A 21,767-nucleotide genomic window follows, 5' to 3' on the forward strand; every position below is an offset into this window, starting at 1 on the left:
TTGAATATCAGCAAGAACAGGGTGTGAACTAACATGAAGTGATTCCAAGGCCAGTAGAGAACTAAGCAAGTCAGTATAAACAGTGCAGTTGGAGTACTGCTCAGCTTCAATATGATCCAGGGCAAGAGATATGGCATACAGTTCAGCAGTGAACACAGAAGCTGTAGAGGAGATTCTGCACGCAACCACCGAACTGCAGCAAACCATAGCAGAGCCCACAGAGTTACCTGATTTGAAACCATCCGTATAAATTGGAATGGAATGATTGTTCGAAAGATGTTCAGTAAATAAAAGACGGTATTTCCAATCGGGAGTATCTGCCTTTTTCAGATGACTTAAAGAAAGGTCACATTTGGGGGTGTAATAAGCCATGGGGGGGATGGGCTGACTAGTGGATTCTGCAATGTTATCCAAGGACAGACCCAATTCATCCAATTGTACCTGGATGCGAAGGCCAAAAGGAGCAACAGCAGATCGTCTGTTCTGAAAAAGTATGGCCCACTGAGGAGGGAAAACACATCCTCAGGTGGGATGCTTTTGTAAGGAACGATGTTTTGAAGTATATAGTAAAGACAGTTGCAAATGGCGAAGGTGCAGAGAAGGTTCATGAGATTATACATATAAGCTTTGAACTGGAGAGGTGTGGAAAGCCCCAGTGCAGAGTCAAAGTCCTTGATGATAAATGGGGTCCAGCGTCATTAAGGCTGAGGGTCTGGCAGAGCTATAGACCAATGATCCATAGTCGAGTTTCGATTGAATGAGAGCACAATATATTTTTAGCATAGAACATCGATCCGCTCCTCAAATGTCGGTAGAGAGGACACGAAGGATTTTCAGTGCTCTTGTGATTTGACACGTAGCTGCTTTAAGTGTGATATAAAGTCAGCTTACGGTCAAAGATAAGCCCCAAGAACTTGGTCTCAGGGACAACTGGCAGTGAAACTTCACCGATACGGAGTTCAGGATCAGAGTGAATACCCCGTTGGTGGCAAAAGTGCATGGAAATGGTTTTAGAGAGAGTAAAATTAAAGCCGTTCGCCATAGTCCACTTCAGTACACGATTGAGGGCAGTTTGTAGTTGCCGCTCAATACATTTCATGTTCGACGACTGACACGAGATGTGCAAGTCATTGACATAGAGCCTGTTTGCAACATTGAGAGGGAGTTGTTCAGTGATGGCATTCATCTTTATACTGAAAAGTGTGACACTCAAAACACAGCCCTGAGGGATCCCAAGTTCCTGTACAAAAGAACGGGAAAGTGTCAAACCCACACAAACTTGGAATCTGCTGTCCATTAAAAAAATTTTAATAAACATATATATGGAGGTCTCGCAAAATGCCATACCTCCATGTTATATCATAAGCCTTCTCAATGTCAAAGAATATTGATACAAGATGTTGGCATTTGAGAAAGGCTTCTCTGATTGATGTTTCCAGTCGAATTAGGTGGTCCGTGGTGGAGTGCTGTTGTCAGAACCCACACTGGGTAGACGAAAGGAGGTTGTTTGATTCGAGAAACCAAACAAGATGAGCATTAACCATCCTCTCTAAGGTCTTACAGAGACAGCTCATCAAAGCAATTGGACAGTAGTGTGAAGAAATCTTGGGATCTTTCTCAGGTTTAGAGAAAGGTAAGATAATAGCCTGGTGCTAGGCATCAGGAAAAACATTCTCCTTCCAGATCTGGTTAAAAACAATTAGAAGAATATCAAGAGAAGCAGGAGAGAGATAGTGCAGCATGTCATAGTGTACATCATCAGGTCCAACAGATGTACTGCCAGACCAATGAAGGGCCATTTTCAGTTTTACCAGTGTAAAGGGACAATTATAGACAATCAAAGAGACAGTCAATTCGAAAGGAAAGAGGTAAACGCTCTGTCCGAGTCTTAATGGCCAAGAAGATGGAGAAACAAGCAGAAGTGCTAGATACCTGGCAAAAGCTTTCACCTAAAGTATCTGTGATTCTCTGGACATCAGCTACCTCTTGGCCATCACAGAGTAAGATGGAGAGGGGGACAGAATTGTAGTGCCCACTAACCCTTCGAATCGTGTCCCATATGACCTTGGAACTGATGGTAGAAGATATGCTAGTTGTGAACTTAATCCAAGATTCCTTCTGGCTTTGATGTCTTATCCACCTAGCATGTGCACAGGCCCATTGGAAAGCGATGCGGTTCGAAAGTGTGGGATATCTATGGAAAGTATCCCAGGCCCATTTTTGAGCCGTCCGTGCCAAGTAGCAAGCAGGTTTCCACCACGGACAAGGATATCGTGGAAAACGTGTCGAGGTTTGAGGAATACACCGAGCAGCTGCTTGTATAATACAGTCAGTTACCACTGCCACACAATCATCTATTGATGGCTGATTCACAATGGTAGGATCAAGTTCTGCAAAAGTATAGGAAAATGATCACTGCCTAGTGGATTATTGTCAACCCTCCATGAAAAATGAGAGAATAATGAAGGGGAGCAAACCAAGAAATCAATAGCAGAAAAGGACTGACTAGGTGCATGAAAATAAGTGGAAGAACCAGTATTGAAAAGAGAAAGATTGTGATCAGAGAGCATACGCTCTACAGAGCGACCTCCCCTATCAATAACAGCACTGTATAAAGAAATATGATGTTCCAATCAAACAGTTTTGATCAACCTACATTCCTCATTAAACCAAGAGATCTCTGACAAATACAACAAATCTTGTAGCTTTCTTTTCTATTCTTCTAAATCCATTAAGACTTACTGGTTTTTAACACAATTCAACTGGAATTTCAAAATTGCCAAACTCGAAATAAATGGTACTTAGTACATACACTTAAAATAGTTAAGAGTTCCAATAAATGCACATGTTCAGACAGACTTTCTATGAAGAGCATTTAACTATACTGTAATTACCACACTTCACTCCTATGGAAGCTCCTAGTGCTTCAAACTGTTCAGAAATCTGAAAGGCCAGTTCTCTGGTCGGAGTGAGAACTAAAGCAAACAGACGTTGAGGGTTCTGGAGAAGAGCCTGAAGAATAGGAAGAGCAAAAGCTCCAGTTTTTCCTGATCCTGTTTCAGCCAAACCAATGATGTCTTTTCCTTCATGAAAAAAAATTCAAAACTTGATGTTACATAACTATAAACTTGTCACTTTTTTTCTATATAAATCATTCAGCTTCATCAGAAACTAACAAGTGATACTAAGGTAAAATAATTTAAAATGTATTAAGTTCTAAGCAAATGTGAAAGTAAAATGTTGTTCTTAAGAGATTTTCCTTCCTCTTTCAATAATATAAATTTGTTCAAAAGTAATTAGTCACTATTACTGACACATAATGACAACTTTTATTTAAGACAAGATTCAAAAAATATCCTAAAAACAACAACAAAATGGAATAAGAGTGAAAGTATTGCATTCAAATGATTACATGGGTAGAAATAAATTATTTTGTTGCACAAAATTAAATAATTTAGTGGATAATGTATCAATGGTAAATACTTCAACATTAATAAAACCCAAATCAGTACTATTTAAAAACATTTCTCAGCAGAATGTCATGTTTTCTGTAATACACTACACTGTCTACATCTCTACAATATAATCATAATGTGTGCTACAAAACAGTTCATAACAGTTAAAGAACAATCAGTTTTGATATCTTTTCTCACTACACACAACAAAACTAACACGACAATAGATTTTTCTGTCACAGTTTTACTGTACTTCCAATTTATGTGATGCTTGCTTGCTGATGGCACATGATAAAGACTGTAGAATTAGAAAACATTCTCAACATTGACAAATACAAGTTTATAACATACATTTCACATGATGTACACACTATACAATTTGTAAGAACACATTCTGAAAACTGACAAACATTTCCCATGATATACACAATATAGAATTTGTAAGAACACATTCTGAAAACTGACAAACATTTCCCATGATATACACAATATAGAATTTGTAAGAACACATTCTGAAAACTGACAAACATTTCCCATGATATACACAATATAGAATTTGTAAGAACACATTCTGAAAACTGACAAACATTTCCCATGACGTACACACTATAGAATTTGTAAGAACACATTCTGAAAACTGACAAACATTTCCCATGACGTACACAATATAGAATTTGTAAGAACACATTCTGAAAACTGACAAACATTTCCCATGGCGTACACAATATAGAATTTGTAAGAACACATTCTGAAAACTGACAAACATTTCCCATGACATACACAATATAGAATTTGTAAGAACACATTCTGAAAACTGACACACATTTCCCATGATATACACAATATAGAATTTGTAAGAACACATTCTGAAAACTGACAAACATTTCCCATGAAATATACACAATATAGAATTTGTAAGAACACATTCTGAAAACTGACAAACATTTCCCATGATATACACAATATAGAATTTGTAAGAACACATTCTGAACATTGACAAACATTTCCCATGATATACACAATATAGAATTTGTAAGAACACATTCTGAAAACCGGCAAACATTTCCCATGACATACACAATATAGAATTTGTAAGAACACATTCTGAAAACTGACAAGCATTTCCCATGATATACACAATATAGAATTTGTAAGAACACATTCTGAACATTGAGAAACACAAGTTAATAACAAACATTTTACATGATGCATACATAAATGAATTTGCATGAACACATTCTGAACATTGACACGCACTGCTTGCCTACAAAAGATATATAATTCTGCTTAGGTATACAGTAAGCTTTGAATTCTCCTAGAATACACTGGAAATAAAAATATTGAACCTACAAATAAACATGGTAGAAGGAATCTACAACAAGTTCAACATGTGCTTTATGATTTTTATAAATGTTATTCAAGTCAGTATAAAAAATTAGAACATATTCCATTTTCTACTGTTTTATGTCTTTATTAACTACAAACCCAATATCACAAAATAACACTTTATATTCCAACATTCAACATCATTAATTCTAAGAAGCTATGTGTAAAACAAAAATTATTTAATAATACGACAAATGCACCATATGTGTTATACACAGTGTAGATGAGGTCTCTCTACAAATATTAGAGCTGTTAAACTGCCTGGAGTATGACAGTGCTGGATACCCAAGGCTGTTTACTTTTAAGAATTATTTAGTATTGATAGCAAGTGTTAAAAGTTATTATATTAAAATAGATAGTTGTCACCAGTTTCCTTACTTAATTCAGTACAAGACATACATTGTGTATGTAGATTGATTATTGTACTCAATTTTTGTAATATTGTTGATGTCATCTTACTATGGGCATCCAGATATTCTTGTACTCAGTTTTTGTAATATTGTTGATGTCATCTTACTAAGATCATCCAGGTATTGTTGTACTCAGTTTTTGTAATATTGTTGATGTCATCTTACTAAGATCATCCAGGTATTGTTGCACTTAGTTTTGTAATATTGTTGATGTCATCTTACTTAAGATCATCCAGGTATTGTTGTACTTACTTTTTGTAATATTATTGATGTCATCTTACTTAAGATCATCCAGGTATTCTTGTACTTACTTTTTGTAATATTGTTGATGTCATCTTACTAAGATCATCCAGGTATTGTTGTACTCAGTTTTTGTAATATTGTTGATGTCATCTTACTAAGATCATCCAGGTATTGTTTTACTCAGTTTTTGTAATACTGTTGATGTCATCTTACTAAGATCACCCAGGTATTCTTGTACTCGGTTTTTGTAATATTATTGATGTCATCTTACTAAGATCATCCAGGTATTTTGTACTCAGTTTTTGTAATGTTGTTGATGTCATCTTACTAAGATCATCCAGATATTGTTGCACTCAGTTTTTGTAATATTGTTGATGTCATCTTACTAAGATCATCCAGGTATTGTTGCACTCAGTTTTTGTAATATTTTTGACTTCGAAAGACTCCACCACATTAACTACCTTCTTGGGTTTGTTTTATCACTTTTACTGATACTTTTGTCTTTGATAAGTTAAAAACTATCAACTGTGCAAGAATATAAGGTGAGTTAGTTATTATTTAAAAATTAGTTATAGAAATATATGTAAAATAAAAATTGTTATTGTGTGTGTGTGTGATATCAATATTTGTTTTGTTAAAATTTTTAATATTTTTCAAAAGAAATTAAACATCAAATATTAAAAGTTGTATGTAACACTCAATCTCTGTATTATGAACATATGTATAACATTAGATAAATATGATTCTTTAGAAAATAATAAATGCCTGTTGAACTGTAAGCTTTGATTTCCAGCAAACATTAGTAAATATGAGCTTATCCTCATGTAGAACACTGTATTCTTCAGTTTAATTTACAAAAACACAAAACTAAATATTAACTTTATTACCTCTGAGAGCTGGTGGAATAGCCTCTTGTTGAATCTTTGTTGGTGAATTCCATTTCAGTTCTTCACAGGCTTTACAGAGAACATCGATTACACCCTGACATTAATACAAGAATATCAAGTTCTACAATGCACATACACCTTAACACCCTGACATTAATACAAGAATATCGAGTTCTACAATGCACATACACCTTAACACCCTGACATTAATACAAGAATATCAAGTTCTACAATGCACATACACCTTAACACCCTGACATTAATACAAGAATATCGAGTTCTACAATGCACATACACCTTAACACCCTGACATAAACACAAGAATATCGAGTTCTGTAATGCACATACACCTTAACACCCTGGCGTTAATACAAAAATATCGAGTTCTACAATGCACATACACCTTAACACCCTGACATTAATACAAGAATATCGAGTTCTGTAATGCACATACACCTTAACACCCTGACATTAATACAAGAATATCGAGTTCTGTAATGCACATACACCTTAACACCCTGACATAAACACAAGAATATCAAGTTCTACAGGGTGTTTGGAAAGTCACTGTGCACTTATATATTTATTAACAGACATGTTTCAATATAGAATACAGGAGGTAAATATGAATGACAACTATAAACAATGTTGAAAGTGACCCCCGTTGGCATCAATGCAGGCCTGGATCCTTATTTTGTTTCTAAACACTGCTATCAGTTGCTGGCTTGAAATAGACTGAATGAATGATGTTATCACTGCTTTCAAAACTGCACAGTGACTTTCCAAACACTCTGTATAATGCACATACACCTTAACACCCTGGCGTTAATACAAAAATATCGAGTTCTACAATGCACATACACCTTAACACCCTGACATTAATACAATAATAGAGTTCTGTAATGCACATACACCTTAACACCCTGACGTTAATACAATAATATCGAGTTCTGTAATGCACATACACCTTAACACCCTGACGTTAATACAAAAATATCGAGTTCTGTAATGCACATACACCTTAACACCCTAATGTTAATACAAGAATATCGAGTTCTGTAATGCACATACACCTTAACACCCTGACGTTAATACAAGAATATCGAGTTCTGTAATGCACATACACCTTAACACCCTAATGTTAATACAAGAATATCGAGTTCTGCAATGCACATACACCTTAACACCCTAATGTTAATACAAGAATATCGAGTTCTGCAATGCACATACACCTTAACACCCTGACTTTAATACAAGAATATCGAGTTCTGTAATGCACATACACCTTAACACCCTGACGTTAATACAAAAATGTCGAGTTCTGTAATGCACATACACCTTAACACTCTGACATTACTACAATCACATCAAGTTTTATATACATTTATATGTATTTATCTTAAACACCATACAATTGATACAGTACCAAACTTTACACACAATTACATGTACATATCTCAACACCATGACATAAATATAATAAAGTTTGATACAGAACTATACACAATGAAGTGCATATAGAAATGTGTGGAGCTGTTAATACATGAATAACCACAACAGACAGCTTTAATGTGGTAAAACAATAATAGAATGACAAATAACAATTACTGTTTTTACATTTTACAAAGGTTTTACTTAACTTCTGTTAGTTGAACCACTACTAGAACAAAGTAGCTGTTATCACGGAGAACAAAGAAACTAAAATGGACAGTATAATTAGTGAAATTTAAAATACAAATAATAATTAATTTAGAAGTTCACAAACACAATATGATACACTAACAACACTATCTTCTTTAAAATAGAACTTTAAGAGCAACTTGTCATAACCTTTGTATTGGTTATACACCCTAATACCGAGATTTAACCTAACTTAAAAACACATTAAAAACATCATAGCACATACTAATTTATGCTTTTACAACACTAATAAAGGAGGCCTGCACTGAATTCTCAAGTTTTTATCATAAAAAAACTGCAGACTTGAGCTTGATCCTACCAAAAAGTGCTGGCTTTCTTACAAGATATATGGATAAACAGAATCACAGGTTAAATATGGCTTGCAGTGTGTAAGTGAACCTTACCATTTATAAAAATGTTTCTGTGCATTTTTATACAATTAACTGCATAGTGGGCATTAAAAAAAAAGAGAAATATAATGCACCAACCCACAGAGCTATAAGTAGCTGAGAAATAATTAGGCTACAACAGCACAAACTTCAAATGACCAATACCAATCATGTCATCTGACCAACCATTCCATAAGTTAATAACCTTTACTGTTATATATTTTAAGAAAAATAAGTTTAATAATTTCTTTTTAAACAGTAATAATCTATATACATATATATTTAATGTATAATATTTTAGATGTGACTGTATATTACAAAGTATTAGTCCACTAAAACACAGCCAGGACAGGGAAGACTAAAGGTCAGTTATATATTACTGGATACATAACAAACCCACATGTACAGCATCAATACAAGTTATGTAATATTAGGTAGCCATGACTGGAAGGTCAATATAATAAAAAATAATAAATATATATGTAAATATACAGAGTTACAAGACTTAAACTACTTACACTAAACATTTGTATTTGTGTTATAATATGTAGTCATTCTAGTACAATAAAGCATAATTTATATTTATGGTTATAAGATTCATTAAGTGATAGACCTTACATAGAGTATAGAAAATAATAAAATATAAAGTCCTATTGAAAACAAATGTTTGAAATGTATTTAGAAAGTTCTAGAGATTACATAAATAATATCTGAGATTTTTGTGATGAAGAATAACTTTTATTCACTTGACACTTAATACTAGTAACAAAACAAACTCTATTTTCACAAACAAATCTTAAGTAAAAATATTTCATTAAAACCTCTGATATTACAAGCATACAAAATACTTGTAATCTTTACTAATAGTCCACCATATTTTGTAAAGATAGATACACATACTGTATCAAAAGCTATGGTGCAAATACTTAACGTGTGCAAATGTGTAGAACAATTTGTGTATAATAACACGGAAGTAGCAAAAAGGGTTAATCAACATTATAATTAAATTGATTAGTATCACCAAAATAATCAACTAATTAAAATCGGTATTTCCAGTTATTATTTTAGATTATTTCAACTGTCCAACTCTCATCCAGAAATAACTAATAAAAGTAATTAATCAGTTAAGAAATTCTACCAAACACTCAATACTAGTAGTGACAATTTTAGTGAATTTCATGCATGTGAGACTTAGTGTGTAAAACATGCAATGTGAAACTGTTAATAAACAACCACGTTATAGTCTTGATATGTTTTGTGTACTTACAACACATCATGCTTAAAAAGTCAATAATAACTATCTATTAAGAAACAAATACACTTATGGTTTGTGTCAGGCTTTAAAATTTCTTTTTTAGTATCTTAATCTAGTAAAACTTTACCAAACAGTGTTAATAACAGAAAATAATTATATACAATTAATATATTCAGAGAGATGGTATCTGCATAAAAATATGGTGTGTGTATATACCTATATATATCTATATAATAACCAAACCTAGCTTATCACAAATTAAAATAACCTGAACAATGTAACCATAGATGACATGATAAATGGTTATTTTTACTGTTAGGCAAAAATATCGTCCATTAATATTTCCATACTTTGTTAAAAAAACAAAACTTCCACAGAAAGTTTTATCATTATTGAGCAAACTTGACAATTACCGAGAACCCTGATGTTGTGCCTTTTAATTTACTTCCAAGTTTTCTTATCATTTTGGGGTCCCATTTGCTAAATTCTCTCTGGGGCTCCAGAATATCCAATACCATTCCTGAGTTTTATCTCAAAACCAAAGTACATAAAGAAAAGATTATTCTTGCAAAAAATCCAGTTAACATAGGTTAGATATGAATACTTGACTCTGGGATCTTGGAATAAATGTCTTTGGATATTACATCAACAAACAATACTACATGATGTGAAATACACATATCTGAAAACATGCAACCATGATGTAGTCTGGAAAACATATTTAGCTTGAATGTGTGTGTATATACGTCAACAGATACTAGACTCCTGCTGTATATATCTATACCATACTAACTACCAAACAACCATAGTTTATAAATGTAAAAGCTGTGTGATTTGAAAACGTTTGGTTAAAAAAATTGTGGAAAGTTACTGGCTTTGAGCAACTCAACCAGAAAGGCTAACGAAGTGCTTTGGAATAATGTATAACAGATACTGTAATACTAATATCAATCCTATATACCACTAAGTTGAACCTTACAGTAACATATAACGTTAAAGGGCAACATTAGACCTTTAGGTCCATATAGGCTGCCCTATCCTTTAAATAAAACTATTCAAATACTTATAAAGTTTTTCCTTAAACTCCTCTAATTTAAATTAGCTGCATCTACCACACCTGAAAGCAACCCCTTCCACAGACCAACCATCCTGTTTGTAAAATAAAGCTGTCTTACATTCACGCAGCAAAATTTGTTAACACTCACACCCTCATAGTAACATTACTAAGCGACTAGGCCTGAAAATATACCTACTTTAGTTTAAACACGTGAACCTACAAATAAAAAAGTTATATTACATTCCTACCAGTGAGCTAAATGTCACATCTCCTTCCTGCTCATTTTCTTTAGAGATGGATGTATTATCGTATTTAAAATTTGTTGACAAATTCGTATTATCAGAACCGCAGCTGTCCTCCATTTTTAACAGTGAAGTACCTATTGACAGGTTGGCCTGAAAATAGGCATGATATAAGGGCTTACCACAACATTTAAATAAGTAAATTGTTTTAGGTTTTCATACAATACAGGAAATATTGAACAAGACAAAAAATGACGATAGAGTTATTTATATTAATAACATAATATTTACAAATTATCTTTATTTCAACTTTAAAAAGTATCTCATTTGCAAATCTCTCAGTATCCCCAATGAACCTTTGAACTGTCTGCTGTTAACTCTCCTGCTCCTATTGTTCCATCAGTCAAAACCAATAGCCTTGTCCATCTCGATGCTTAAAAAAACATAGGTGGATCATTTGAAAGTAGCCTAACCTTCCAAGAGCTAATCAAATGCTTCATGCTTCTCTTCCATAGAAATTCTAGCAGAGATTTTAGCAGCATATAAACCATTGAATGGTTAGAATACTTCTGAATAACCAGGATGTGTGGATGGTCGACCCTTGGCTGGGTTTTAACTAGATAATGTACCAAGAATTGAGGACGTTATGTCAAAGTGCCTTGAAATACTCGAACCAAAAAGTCATGTAACAACCATGTTTCAATAGATTGTGTTAGAACTACATTTTGACACAGTTTCGCGTGTTGTGGGTGTGGTACGCTACTGAAAATTTATTACTTTTAAGGATCATATGCAACAGTCATATGCCCATTTTCGATAAAAAATAAATATTCATACATACAGATCAGAGATTTAGAATTTTCAAGACGAGAATATTCATCGTACTTTAATGCAAGGTGTTCGGCTCGTGATCTAAGATTGCGGGTTCGAATCCCTGTCGCACCAAACATGCGCGCCCTTTCTGCCACGGGAGGTTATAATATGACGGTCAATCCTACTATTCGTTGGTAAAAGAGTAGCCCAAGAATTGGCGGTGGGTATTGATGTCTAGCTGCCTTCCTTCCAGTCTTACACTGCTAAATTAGGGACGACTAGCGTAGATAGCCCTTGAGTAGCTTTGCGCGAAGTTCAAAAACATACAGAATGATAAATGCACCAAGTCGAACCCCAGCTAAAGAAAGAAAGTTGGAGTATTATGTAAAAGGTAAGAATCTACGACCACTAATAACACCGATAATAATACGTAACGTCATCAAGAAGGATTTCTTTCTGGAAAAGCGACACAAGTTATGTATACAAAAATTGCTTCCACGACATATCTATTCCATCTTTGCGAACATCAAGCAGATGGAGAATATAAATGGATATTCAGACTATTCTATACGAAGAAATGCTTATCTTGTCACCAGCTGTAGTGCTTAGGATTTTTTACGATACTTAACTGTTGAAATGAGCGATGAGAAATCACTCTAGTTATATTCTAGATGGATTATAGTAGACATACATAAAAAATAAAGTTTTCTTACATGACAGTCATGACGGGACCTTTGAAAATGTATAAATACGGTAACTTGAACTGTGACAACGTAGCGTGGCTACAAAGCATTTTAATATAATTTACTTAATTTCTGTATAATTTAGACGACTATAAGCTCAGATAAATTTCTAATTATTTAAAATTGGGCATATAAATAATATGAATTCATAATTTATTATGCTTGTTAATACTTATTTACAATACTTATTTAGAAAGTTTTGTTTGTTTGTAATTAAGCACACATCTACACAATGAGCTCTTCTTGCTCTGCCCACCATGGGTATCGAAACCTGGTTTCTAGTGTTATAAGTCTGTGGACATTTTGTTGTGCCATGGAGGAGGACTATGTAAGTAAGTTGCAGTTCATATCTAGCTTCGCCTGATGCAAGTTAACTCATTTTTTGTAATGCATAGAACACGGATATGTAATCCTGTTAAGCAAGCGTCGCGCTTGTAGTGTTAGTGCCTTTGAAAGTTTGAATAATATTTTTTACGAAATCTTTCTAATTAATCGGCTTTAGAACGACGTTTTATTAAAATATAATTAAGTTTTTGCTTGTAGTTAAGCACAAAGTTATACAAAGGACGAAAGTTGCTCTGTCTACTGGGTTTCGAAAGCCAGTTTCTAGAGGTGTAAGTCCCCAGACATGCTTCTGTGCTACTGGAGTGGGTGAATAATTAAGATATTATGAGTCAAATATGGGACATTTTATTCCAAAACCGTATAAAATATTAATACTGTGACAATTTTAAAATCATACTGAAATGTGCTAAAGGTGCAACAAGTGTATATCAAAATTTGGTGTAATCTTGTTCTAATGTATATATATATATATATATACATAAAATCTAAATATCTGCTGTTGTATAAGATGGCCAGGTGATACCAAAATGCTAATATTAGCTCAGGATAACTTAAAGTAATCTGACCGCTAGAGGGCAGAAATGTTGAGTACTATTTTTGAATTGTATGATATTGACATGTAACGACGTTTCGATTTTGGTTTAGTTCGTAATACAAGATTTGAAAACAAATGTCTTCGGAGTCTGAATATTTGAAAGGTTCTGATTATAATATGAATCTAGAGAAGAATAGACTAGAATCTTTCAAAAATTGGCCTTTTGAGTTAGATTGTAATTGCACCCCAGAAAAGGTGAGATTTATAGTATATTGTACAGTTAATGTTTTTGCAACTGAAACTCGAGTCAAGTTTCATTCGACGTTAGTTGTGCATTTACAGTCCGTTGCTATCACTGTCTTTGTGAATATGATTACGTTAGTTATTGTTTACACATTCATTTTGCATCTTTAACTTATTGTGTAGTACTATAATTTTTAAACATATTGTGAAGTTAGGTCAATTTGAATTTCTTGCCACAATTCACTTAAATCTGTACCAATTTAAACAAAATTTATTATTTCAGATGTATATTGAAAATAGTTTAAATTATGTGCGAGTGTATGTTATAATATGATAAACCACGTTTCCTATAACTGGCTTGAAGTCTGCCCAACGCCGTGTTCTCATATCCGCCTGGAGAGTATATATAAACTTTAACAAACTATTTAAATAATGCATAATAAATTTTCTTACACTTTTATTTGCGTTTAGAACCCGTAATCTATGACCAAAATGGTATATTCAATATAGGTTTAGGTTAATTGTGTTACCACAGTCTTAGCACAGTTATTTTAAAATTACAGTATGACTAAGTTCAGAGTTGCCCTAATTCTATTGTGCCAATAGTATTTTCTCTGAGTATTACACTTGTTTTCTGAAGTTCATTATTCATTTTTAATTGATAATTTGCTATTGCTATATTTGTAAAGGCCTAAAATTAAAAAAAAAAACAACTGAAGTTATTAATATAACATTATTGTTATTATTAAACCTTAAAATTGGAATTTTTAATGTACTTTTCCCATTGAATTGTATCCAAACGACAACATCATTAAAAATGTAACTACAATTACAGTATAATATTTAAATATGGGCAGCAAGGGACCATTCTGATGTTTCAATGTAATTCACCCTGGAGTAAAGTAAAAAATTGAAATACATTCTTAATTTATAATGAGACAATTGATTCACTTTTTTACACCCTTGAAATGCTAGTCTCCATTACTACCCTTAGCAATTCTACACAAATCACTTGCCCAATATTTAAAATTACCTATGAATATTGGAGCCTATGCTGTTTTTTCCTAATCCTAAACTTCTGTTTTTCTATCCTATTAACTTCAAAATATGACACAAAAATTCAAGTCTTTATTATCAAGTTTAGTAAGATAGCCTTGCAATAACTGGAATTATCGTAGTAGTTCTCCTCTGTGTTTAAACCATTGAAGAAAATCAATATCTTTTCTGATAATCTTCCACTGAACCCTTTCTCAGAAATAAATATCTTTCTTATCCTATTAATATAGTCTTCCACAGAACCTTTTCTAACAAATCAATATCATTTGTCATCCTACTAATATAGCCTTCCACTGAACCTTTTCTAACAAATAAATATCCTTTGTCATCCTACTAATATAGCCTTCCACTGAACCCTTTCTAACAAATAAATATCCTTTGTCATCCTACTAATATAGCCTTCCACTGAACTCTTTCTAACAAATAAATATCCTTTGTCATCCTACTAATATAGCCTTCAACTGAACCCTTTGTAACAAATAAATATCCTTTGTCAACCTACTAATATAGCCTTCCACTGAACCTTTTCTAACAAATAAATGTCCTTTGTCATCCTACTAATATAGCCTTCCACTGAACCTTTTCTAACAAATCAATACCATTTCTTATTCTACTAATTGTGTTCCATTGAACCCTTTCTTAAATGAGGATATCACAACTGTGTGTAGTATCCAAGTGAGGCCTAACTCATGACTTGTACCAAATGATAAGTATTCTTGCTTGTACTCAGTATGTTTACATGTAAATTCTGTTAGCTGTACAACTAGCAACTCAACATTACTTTGATGACCTGATTGTCTAAATACATATTTCATCAGTCATGCCTTAGAGGTGGTTCCAGTGATTAAACAGGTGATCAAATGGATAACTTATAATTCATAGTAGAGCCACTTTAAAAGTTAAACATTTTTACCAACTATTTCAGAATTAAATATATTTGATCTTCATATCTGTAAAACATCTAATTTACCTGTTTTATACATAATTACTATGAAAAAAGTACAATAAAAATCAAACTAATTTTCCAGATAGTTCTTTCTTTAAATGAATGTTGTATAATTTCCTAACATTATTTATTTTATTTTTCATTGTTAATTATACATAAAATTGTTGAGTTTGTTATTTTATAGATTTGCCAAAGATTTATTATTTGGTTATTAGTATTTGTCAAAAATAACTTATTTATATGTTAATGTTTACAATAACTTGAACATATTCTATAGATGAAAATTCCATATTTCAATACAGTTTAATTACTTCTTGAATATACCAAGTTTGTGAAACAATTTTTATTTTTATATTGATATTGAAGTATTTCTGTTGGTTTTAAACTCTTGAAGTTGACTGAACTTGGGCCCTGAAAAATTAAAACCCTAGATTTCTGAAAGTTCTTTGAAAATCACTTACAGCTGGCTGGTTCAGGTTTCTACTACTGTCCAACAGATCGTGAGCCTGATTTAGTAAGATGTTATGTCTGTTTTAAGGAATTGGATGGATGGGAACCTGAAGATGATCCATGGTAAGGAAACTTGAGTTGGATCTGTAGTGACCTATTGATGTTTTTATATTAACTATATAGATTATGATTTGGTAATGGCTTTTTATTTTCTATCATTATGTAAGTTCACAAGATGAAAGTGGTTTTTTAGGGTTAAGTACCGAACATCGTGAAGTATTATAACAGTTGGTACTGAGATTCTTTTCCTTTGTTTTATAGATACATACGTTAGCTTTGTTTGATGCTGTTGAAATATTAAACCGTAACGACTGTTTGTGTCTCTAGGAAAGAACATTGTTCTCATTCCAAAAAATGTTTGTTTGTCAAACTTAATAAGAGAGAGGTTGATTTGACAGTTGAAGATTTTTTGAAACTGGAGTGCCAGAGACAAATCAATAGAATTGTAAGTATTTCACCAAGTTGAACACAGTTACTGAACAAGGTGTATTTGTATGTTCTTGGATTATTGGTTTTTTTTTTTAATGCAGTTTATGACTGACCAATATAATAGTTTTGCTCATTTCAACTCTGTAACTGTATAAGATATAACATGTTTGAAAATAATGTTTATTGATGTTAGGAAAAACTGAAATAACAATTGAATGTCTTATAGATCATAAAGGAAATTGTAAAAACAAAAGGTTTTTATCACAATACTGCATGACAAGTCAGTTGTAGTTTAGAAATGAACCTTTTCCCATTAGTACATTCTGTTTTAATTTGTTAGAAGTCATTTCTCTCGAGGTGGTTTGACAGGTGATACGTTACTATACAATGTGGTTGTATTCAATACACTACACAGACTTGTTTACAAACTTTGTTATTCTTGACGATGAGAAACCTACTTGAAATATAAATGTATCTCAGAACAGCTGGTATGGGTACTAACACTTTTACTGATAAAGAGAGAACAATGTTTCTGAACCTGAAAATGACCTGGGACTGATCGAAACGTTGTTCTCTCCTTATCAGTAAAATTGTTAACACCCACACCATCCATTATGAGATACATTTAAACTTTGTTATTGTTAGTAATATAGTTCTTATAGCAATTGAGTTAAATGATATTAAAATTTAATTTCAGTTGTTTGTGTGTATAGAGATAAATTTTTGGATGCACAATTAAAAACAAGTTTAGGTTCTGCCAAAGAAGCCTGTTCTTCAGAGTTCTTTAGTTGCTATGAGACACTAGCTACTTGACTTTCATTAACTGATCGTCAGACCGTGTGTAATCCTTCTAAATATATGGGTGGTACAAAACAGAGAGAGATAAAACCCAAATTAAAATATATATATATATCTAGTTCAAAAACTTCTAAGTGTACTTTCTAGTGAGTTTGTTCTTGTGTGAATTACCAGAAGATAAGAGCACAGAATCCGTAACTATTATTTAATACTGGTGACTAGTCATAAAACAATATTAAAACTTTGTTTTCAGTTTTCTTTTGGGCCAAATTATCAAGACTTGCTAATATACACTGCACATGTTTCTTTAAACAATGATGCATGTGTTTATTGGCCAAACTTTTAGCTAAATAATTACTGTATAATAAAAAAATAGCACTAATCAGAAATGCTAATTTTAATTTTTAAATATTTTTGTGAGTTATAACACTTAACATTAAGTTGAACAATGTTTAAAATAATATAAATAATTATAATGGCAATATTCCAATGACTTGTATTTATGGAATAATCAAAAACAACAATAATTGGTTCTTTGGTTGCCTTTATGGCAAATAATTGTCATGGATGCTTAGCAATAATTAATTAGTTAAGCACCACACTTCAATAATAATACTATAAAGTGTTTCTAGGGGTGATGGTTGGAGGTTTACAGCATAAATATTTCCACAGCTCATTGTGTATTAGAAAGGTGTTGTCTAGTTTTAGTACATACATATGTGAAGTGTTAACAGTTACATAAATATTTCCACAGCTCATTGTGTATTAGAAAGGTGTTGTCTAGTTTTAGTACATACATATGTGAAGTGTTAACAGTTACATAAATATTTCCACAGCTCATTGTGTATTAGAAAGGTGTTGTCTAGTTTTAGTACATACATATGTGAAGTGTTAACAGTTACATAAATATTTCCACAGCTCATTGTGTATTAGAAAGGTGTTGTCTAGTTTTAGTACATACATATGTGAAGTGTTAACAGTTACATAAATATTTCCACAGCTCATTGTGTATTAGAAAGGTGTTGTCTAGTTTTAGTACATACATATGTGAAGTGTTAACAGTTACATAAATATTTCCACAGCTCATTGTGTATTAGAAAGGTGTTGTCTAGTTTTAGTACATACATATGTGAAGTGTTAACAGTTACATAAATATTTCCACAGCTCATTGTGTATTAGAAAGGTGTTGTCTAGTTTTAGTACATACATATGTGAAGTGTTAACAGTTACATAAATATTTCCACAGCTCATTGTGTATTAGAAAGGTGTTGTCTAGTTTTAGTACATACATATGTGAAGTGTTAACAGTTACATAAATATTTCCACAGCTCATTGTGTATTAGAAAGGTGTTGTCTAGTTTTAGTACATACATATGTGAAGTGTTAACAGTTACATAAAAATTTCCACAGCTTATTGTGTATTAGAAAGGTGTTGTCTAGTTTTAGTACATACATATGTGAAGTGTTAACAGTTACATAAAAATTTCCACAGCTTATTGTGTATTAGAAAGGTGTTGTCTAGTTTTAGTACATACATATGTGAAGTGTTAACAGTTACATAAATATTTCCACAGCTCATTGTGTATTAGAAAGGTGTTGTCTAGTTTTAGTACATACATATGTGAAGTGTTAACAGTTACATTTCTTTTTGTTAAAAGAAAAAAATAGTGTGTGAAAAATGTGAAGAATTCAAGAGTGAAGCTGAAAAGTGTCGACAGAAGATACAAGATCTTGTTTGATGTCACCGGTTTCAACATGTTTCTATCGTATAAACAAGAAGATTGTGATGTTAAAGGGTTTCATTGTTAGTAAAAGAAAATTTAAACATCTTTTAATCTTGTTTATTTTACCAGTTGAATGTAATTTCTATTCCACACAAGCCTAATTACCAATAAACAAACTTTATACTTCCTGCTTATGATACAAATGTTGGATCCGTGTATACAGATTGACTTTAGAGGAAGTCAAAATATCTTATTATTACTTAAACATCAGTCACTTGTATGTCATGAAAGATGTGTGTTTGATGGCTTTTATTAATGAAATATTATGCTTATGTTAACTGAACATTGTGCTTAGGTCAGCCTTATTGTAACTGAACATTGTGTTTACGTCAGCCTTATGGTAACTGAACATTGTGTTTACGTCAGCCTTATGGTAACTGAACATTGTGTTTACGTCAGCCTTATGGTAACTGAACATTGTGTTTACGTCAGCCTTATGTTAACTAAATATATGCTTATGTCATTTATTATTCAGTCATCATTGAAGATTTACAGCTAGCTACTCATGATCTATGTTGACCATCCATCTACATATAACTGAAGTTTTTTAATTCCTAACTCAGAGTTAGACACCCAGTGCTGTCATCTTTAATTTTAATCTAAAGTGTAAAGTTATAATTATATCATTTTTAATAAAACAATGCATCACTTTTTTATATGCAAAAACGGCTCGTTTGGGTTGAGAAAATATTTTACATAAAAGAGCGAACGACGTTTCGACCTTCTTCGGTCATCGTCAGGTGAACCTGACGTTGTTTGCTCTTCTATGTAAAACATTTTCTCAACCCAAACGAGCCGTTTTTGCATATAAATTTCTCAACAAGTGGGTTTCTCGACATCACTGATTAATGCATCACTTTGTGGAAAAATTAGTCACTAGCTTGGACATTTGAATTTTAATATTTGTTTTGTGGCCATTGTTTGGAAGAATTTTTTTTACGTGTAATAATTTTAATCTGAGTCTGATTAGCTGTGAGGGGCTCAGCCATTTTGATGCTAACTAAAAGTTTGTATAATATGGTTAAATACTGAAACAGGTGTAAATTAAGCATTATACATTAATAAACGCATGAATCCCCTTTCTGTTTGATAATATATATCAAGATGGGTGTGCTTTTCACCTCTTCTTTCTACATGGTTATTGTCCTTGTCAGGGTCCTACTGTTGGTACTTCTTTGGTTTATTTGATGTTTAGACTACTTTCCTCTCTCATTCCCTCTCTCTATCTTGGTCCACACATCCTTTCTTCATTCTCTACACATTTACATTTTCTTCATCAAAGAATATCTTCCCTTCATGTTACTTTTTTTTCCTTCACCAAAGAATATCTTCCCTCCATGTTACTTTTTCCTTCACCAAAGAATATCTTCGCTCCATGTTACTTTTTACCTTCACCAAAGAATATCTTCCCTCCATGTTACTTTTTTCCTTCACCAAAGAATATCTTCCCTTCATGTTACTTTTTATCTTCACCAAAGAATATCTTCCCTTCATGTTATTTTTTTTCTTCACCAAAGAATATCTTCTCTCCATGTTACTTTTTTCCTTCACCAAAGAATATCTTCCCTTCATGTTACTTTTTTGTCACCAAAGAATATCTTCCCTCCATGTTACTTTTTATCTTCACCAAAGAATATCTTCCCTTCATGTTACTTTTTTTCTTCACCAAAGAATATCTTCCCTTCATGTTACTTTTTTTCTTCACCAAAGAATATCTTCCCTCCATGTTACTTTTTTCCTTCACCAAAGAATATTTTCCTCCATGTTACTTTTTACCTTCACCAAAGAATATCTTCGCTCCATGTTACTTTTTACCTTCACCAAAGAATATCTTCGCTCCATGTTACTTTTTACCTTCACCAAAGAATATCTTCCCTCCATGTTACTTTTTTCCTTCACCAAAGAATATCTTCCCTTCATGTTACTTTTTTTCTTCACCAAAGAATATCTTCCCTTCATGTTACTTTTTTTCTTCACCAAAAAATATCTTCCCTTCATGTTACTTTTTTTCTTCACCAAAGAATATCTTCTCTCCATGTTATTTTTTTCCTTCACCAAAGAATATCTTCCCTTCATGTTACTTTTTTGTCACCAAAGAATATCTTCTCTCCATGTTACTTTTTATCTTCACCAAAGAATATCTTCCCTTCATGTTACTTTTTTTTCTTCACCAAAGAATATCTTCCCTCCATGTTACTTTTTTCCTTCACCAAAGAATATCTTCGCTCCATGTTACTTTTTACCTTCACCAAAGAATATCTTCCTTCATGTTGCTTTTTTTCCTTCACCAAAGAATATCTTCCTTCCATGTTATTTTTTTTATCTTCACCAAAGAATATCTTCCCTTCATAAGCTTTTTTTTTTCCTTCACCAAAGAATATCTTCCCTCCATGTTGCTTTTTTTTTCCTTCACCAAAGAATATCTTCCCTCCATGTTGCATTTTTTTTTTTCCTTCACCAAAGAATATCTTCCCTTCATGTTTTTTTTTTCTTCACCAAAGAATATCTTCCTTCCATGTTGCTTTTATCTTCACCAAAGAATATATTTCCTTCATGTTGCT

At 32.5% G+C, this 21,767-nt stretch overlaps 2 protein-coding genes across 3 annotated transcripts in view; one reads left to right on the plus strand and one right to left on the minus strand.

The window, feature by feature from the left end:
• Nucleotides 1-11,169, minus strand: part of pths (probable ATP-dependent RNA helicase DDX47) — a 46,761-nt gene extending 35,592 nt beyond the window's left edge. Inside the window, exons 1-3 of one of the 2 annotated variants that reach the window (XM_076452946.1) lie at nt 11,011-11,169; nt 6,382-6,475; nt 2,895-3,083 (exon numbers count right to left, since the gene is read on the minus strand). In XM_076452946.1, coding sequence (XP_076309061.1) covers nt 2,895-3,083; nt 6,382-6,475; nt 11,011-11,124 — 397 coding nt within the window. In that variant the 5' untranslated portion in view covers nt 11,125-11,169. The remainder of the gene's footprint in view (nt 1-2,894; nt 3,084-6,381; nt 6,476-11,010) is intronic. The other variant, XM_076452947.1, reaches the window with a different exon arrangement.
• Nucleotides 11,170-13,473: 2,304 nt separating this feature from the next.
• On the plus strand, nt 13,474-19,336 carry Det (baculoviral IAP repeat containing deterin). Its single transcript, XM_076452950.1, has 4 exons — nt 13,474-13,695; nt 16,149-16,258; nt 16,523-16,640; nt 19,081-19,336. Exons 1-4 carry the CDS (start codon nt 13,576-13,578, stop codon nt 19,159-19,161), a joined length of 429 nt encoding a protein of 142 aa, XP_076309065.1. The 5' UTR covers nt 13,474-13,575; the 3' UTR covers nt 19,162-19,336.
• Nucleotides 19,337-21,767: the final 2,431 nt, after the last annotated feature.

The sequence above is a fragment of the Tachypleus tridentatus genome, chromosome 9 (assembly GCF_004210375.1).
Source record: "Tachypleus tridentatus isolate NWPU-2018 chromosome 9, ASM421037v1, whole genome shotgun sequence".
NCBI classification, from domain to species: domain Eukaryota; kingdom Metazoa; phylum Arthropoda; class Merostomata; order Xiphosura; family Limulidae; genus Tachypleus; species Tachypleus tridentatus.

Bases quoted from the DNA above. Each gene is read 5' to 3' on its own strand.
- Det (XM_076452950.1), top strand. From the start codon at position 13,576: ATGTCTTCGGAGTCTGAATATTTGAAAGGTTCTGATTATAATATGAAT. The intron at 16,259-16,522 runs GTAAGGAAACTT...TTGTGTCTCTAG, and splicing joins GAACCTGAAGATGATCCATG to GAAAGAACATTGTTCTCATT. The intron at 16,641-19,080 runs GTAAGTATTTCA...TTTTGTTAAAAG, and splicing joins AGAGACAAATCAATAGAATT to AAAAAAATAGTGTGTGAAAA.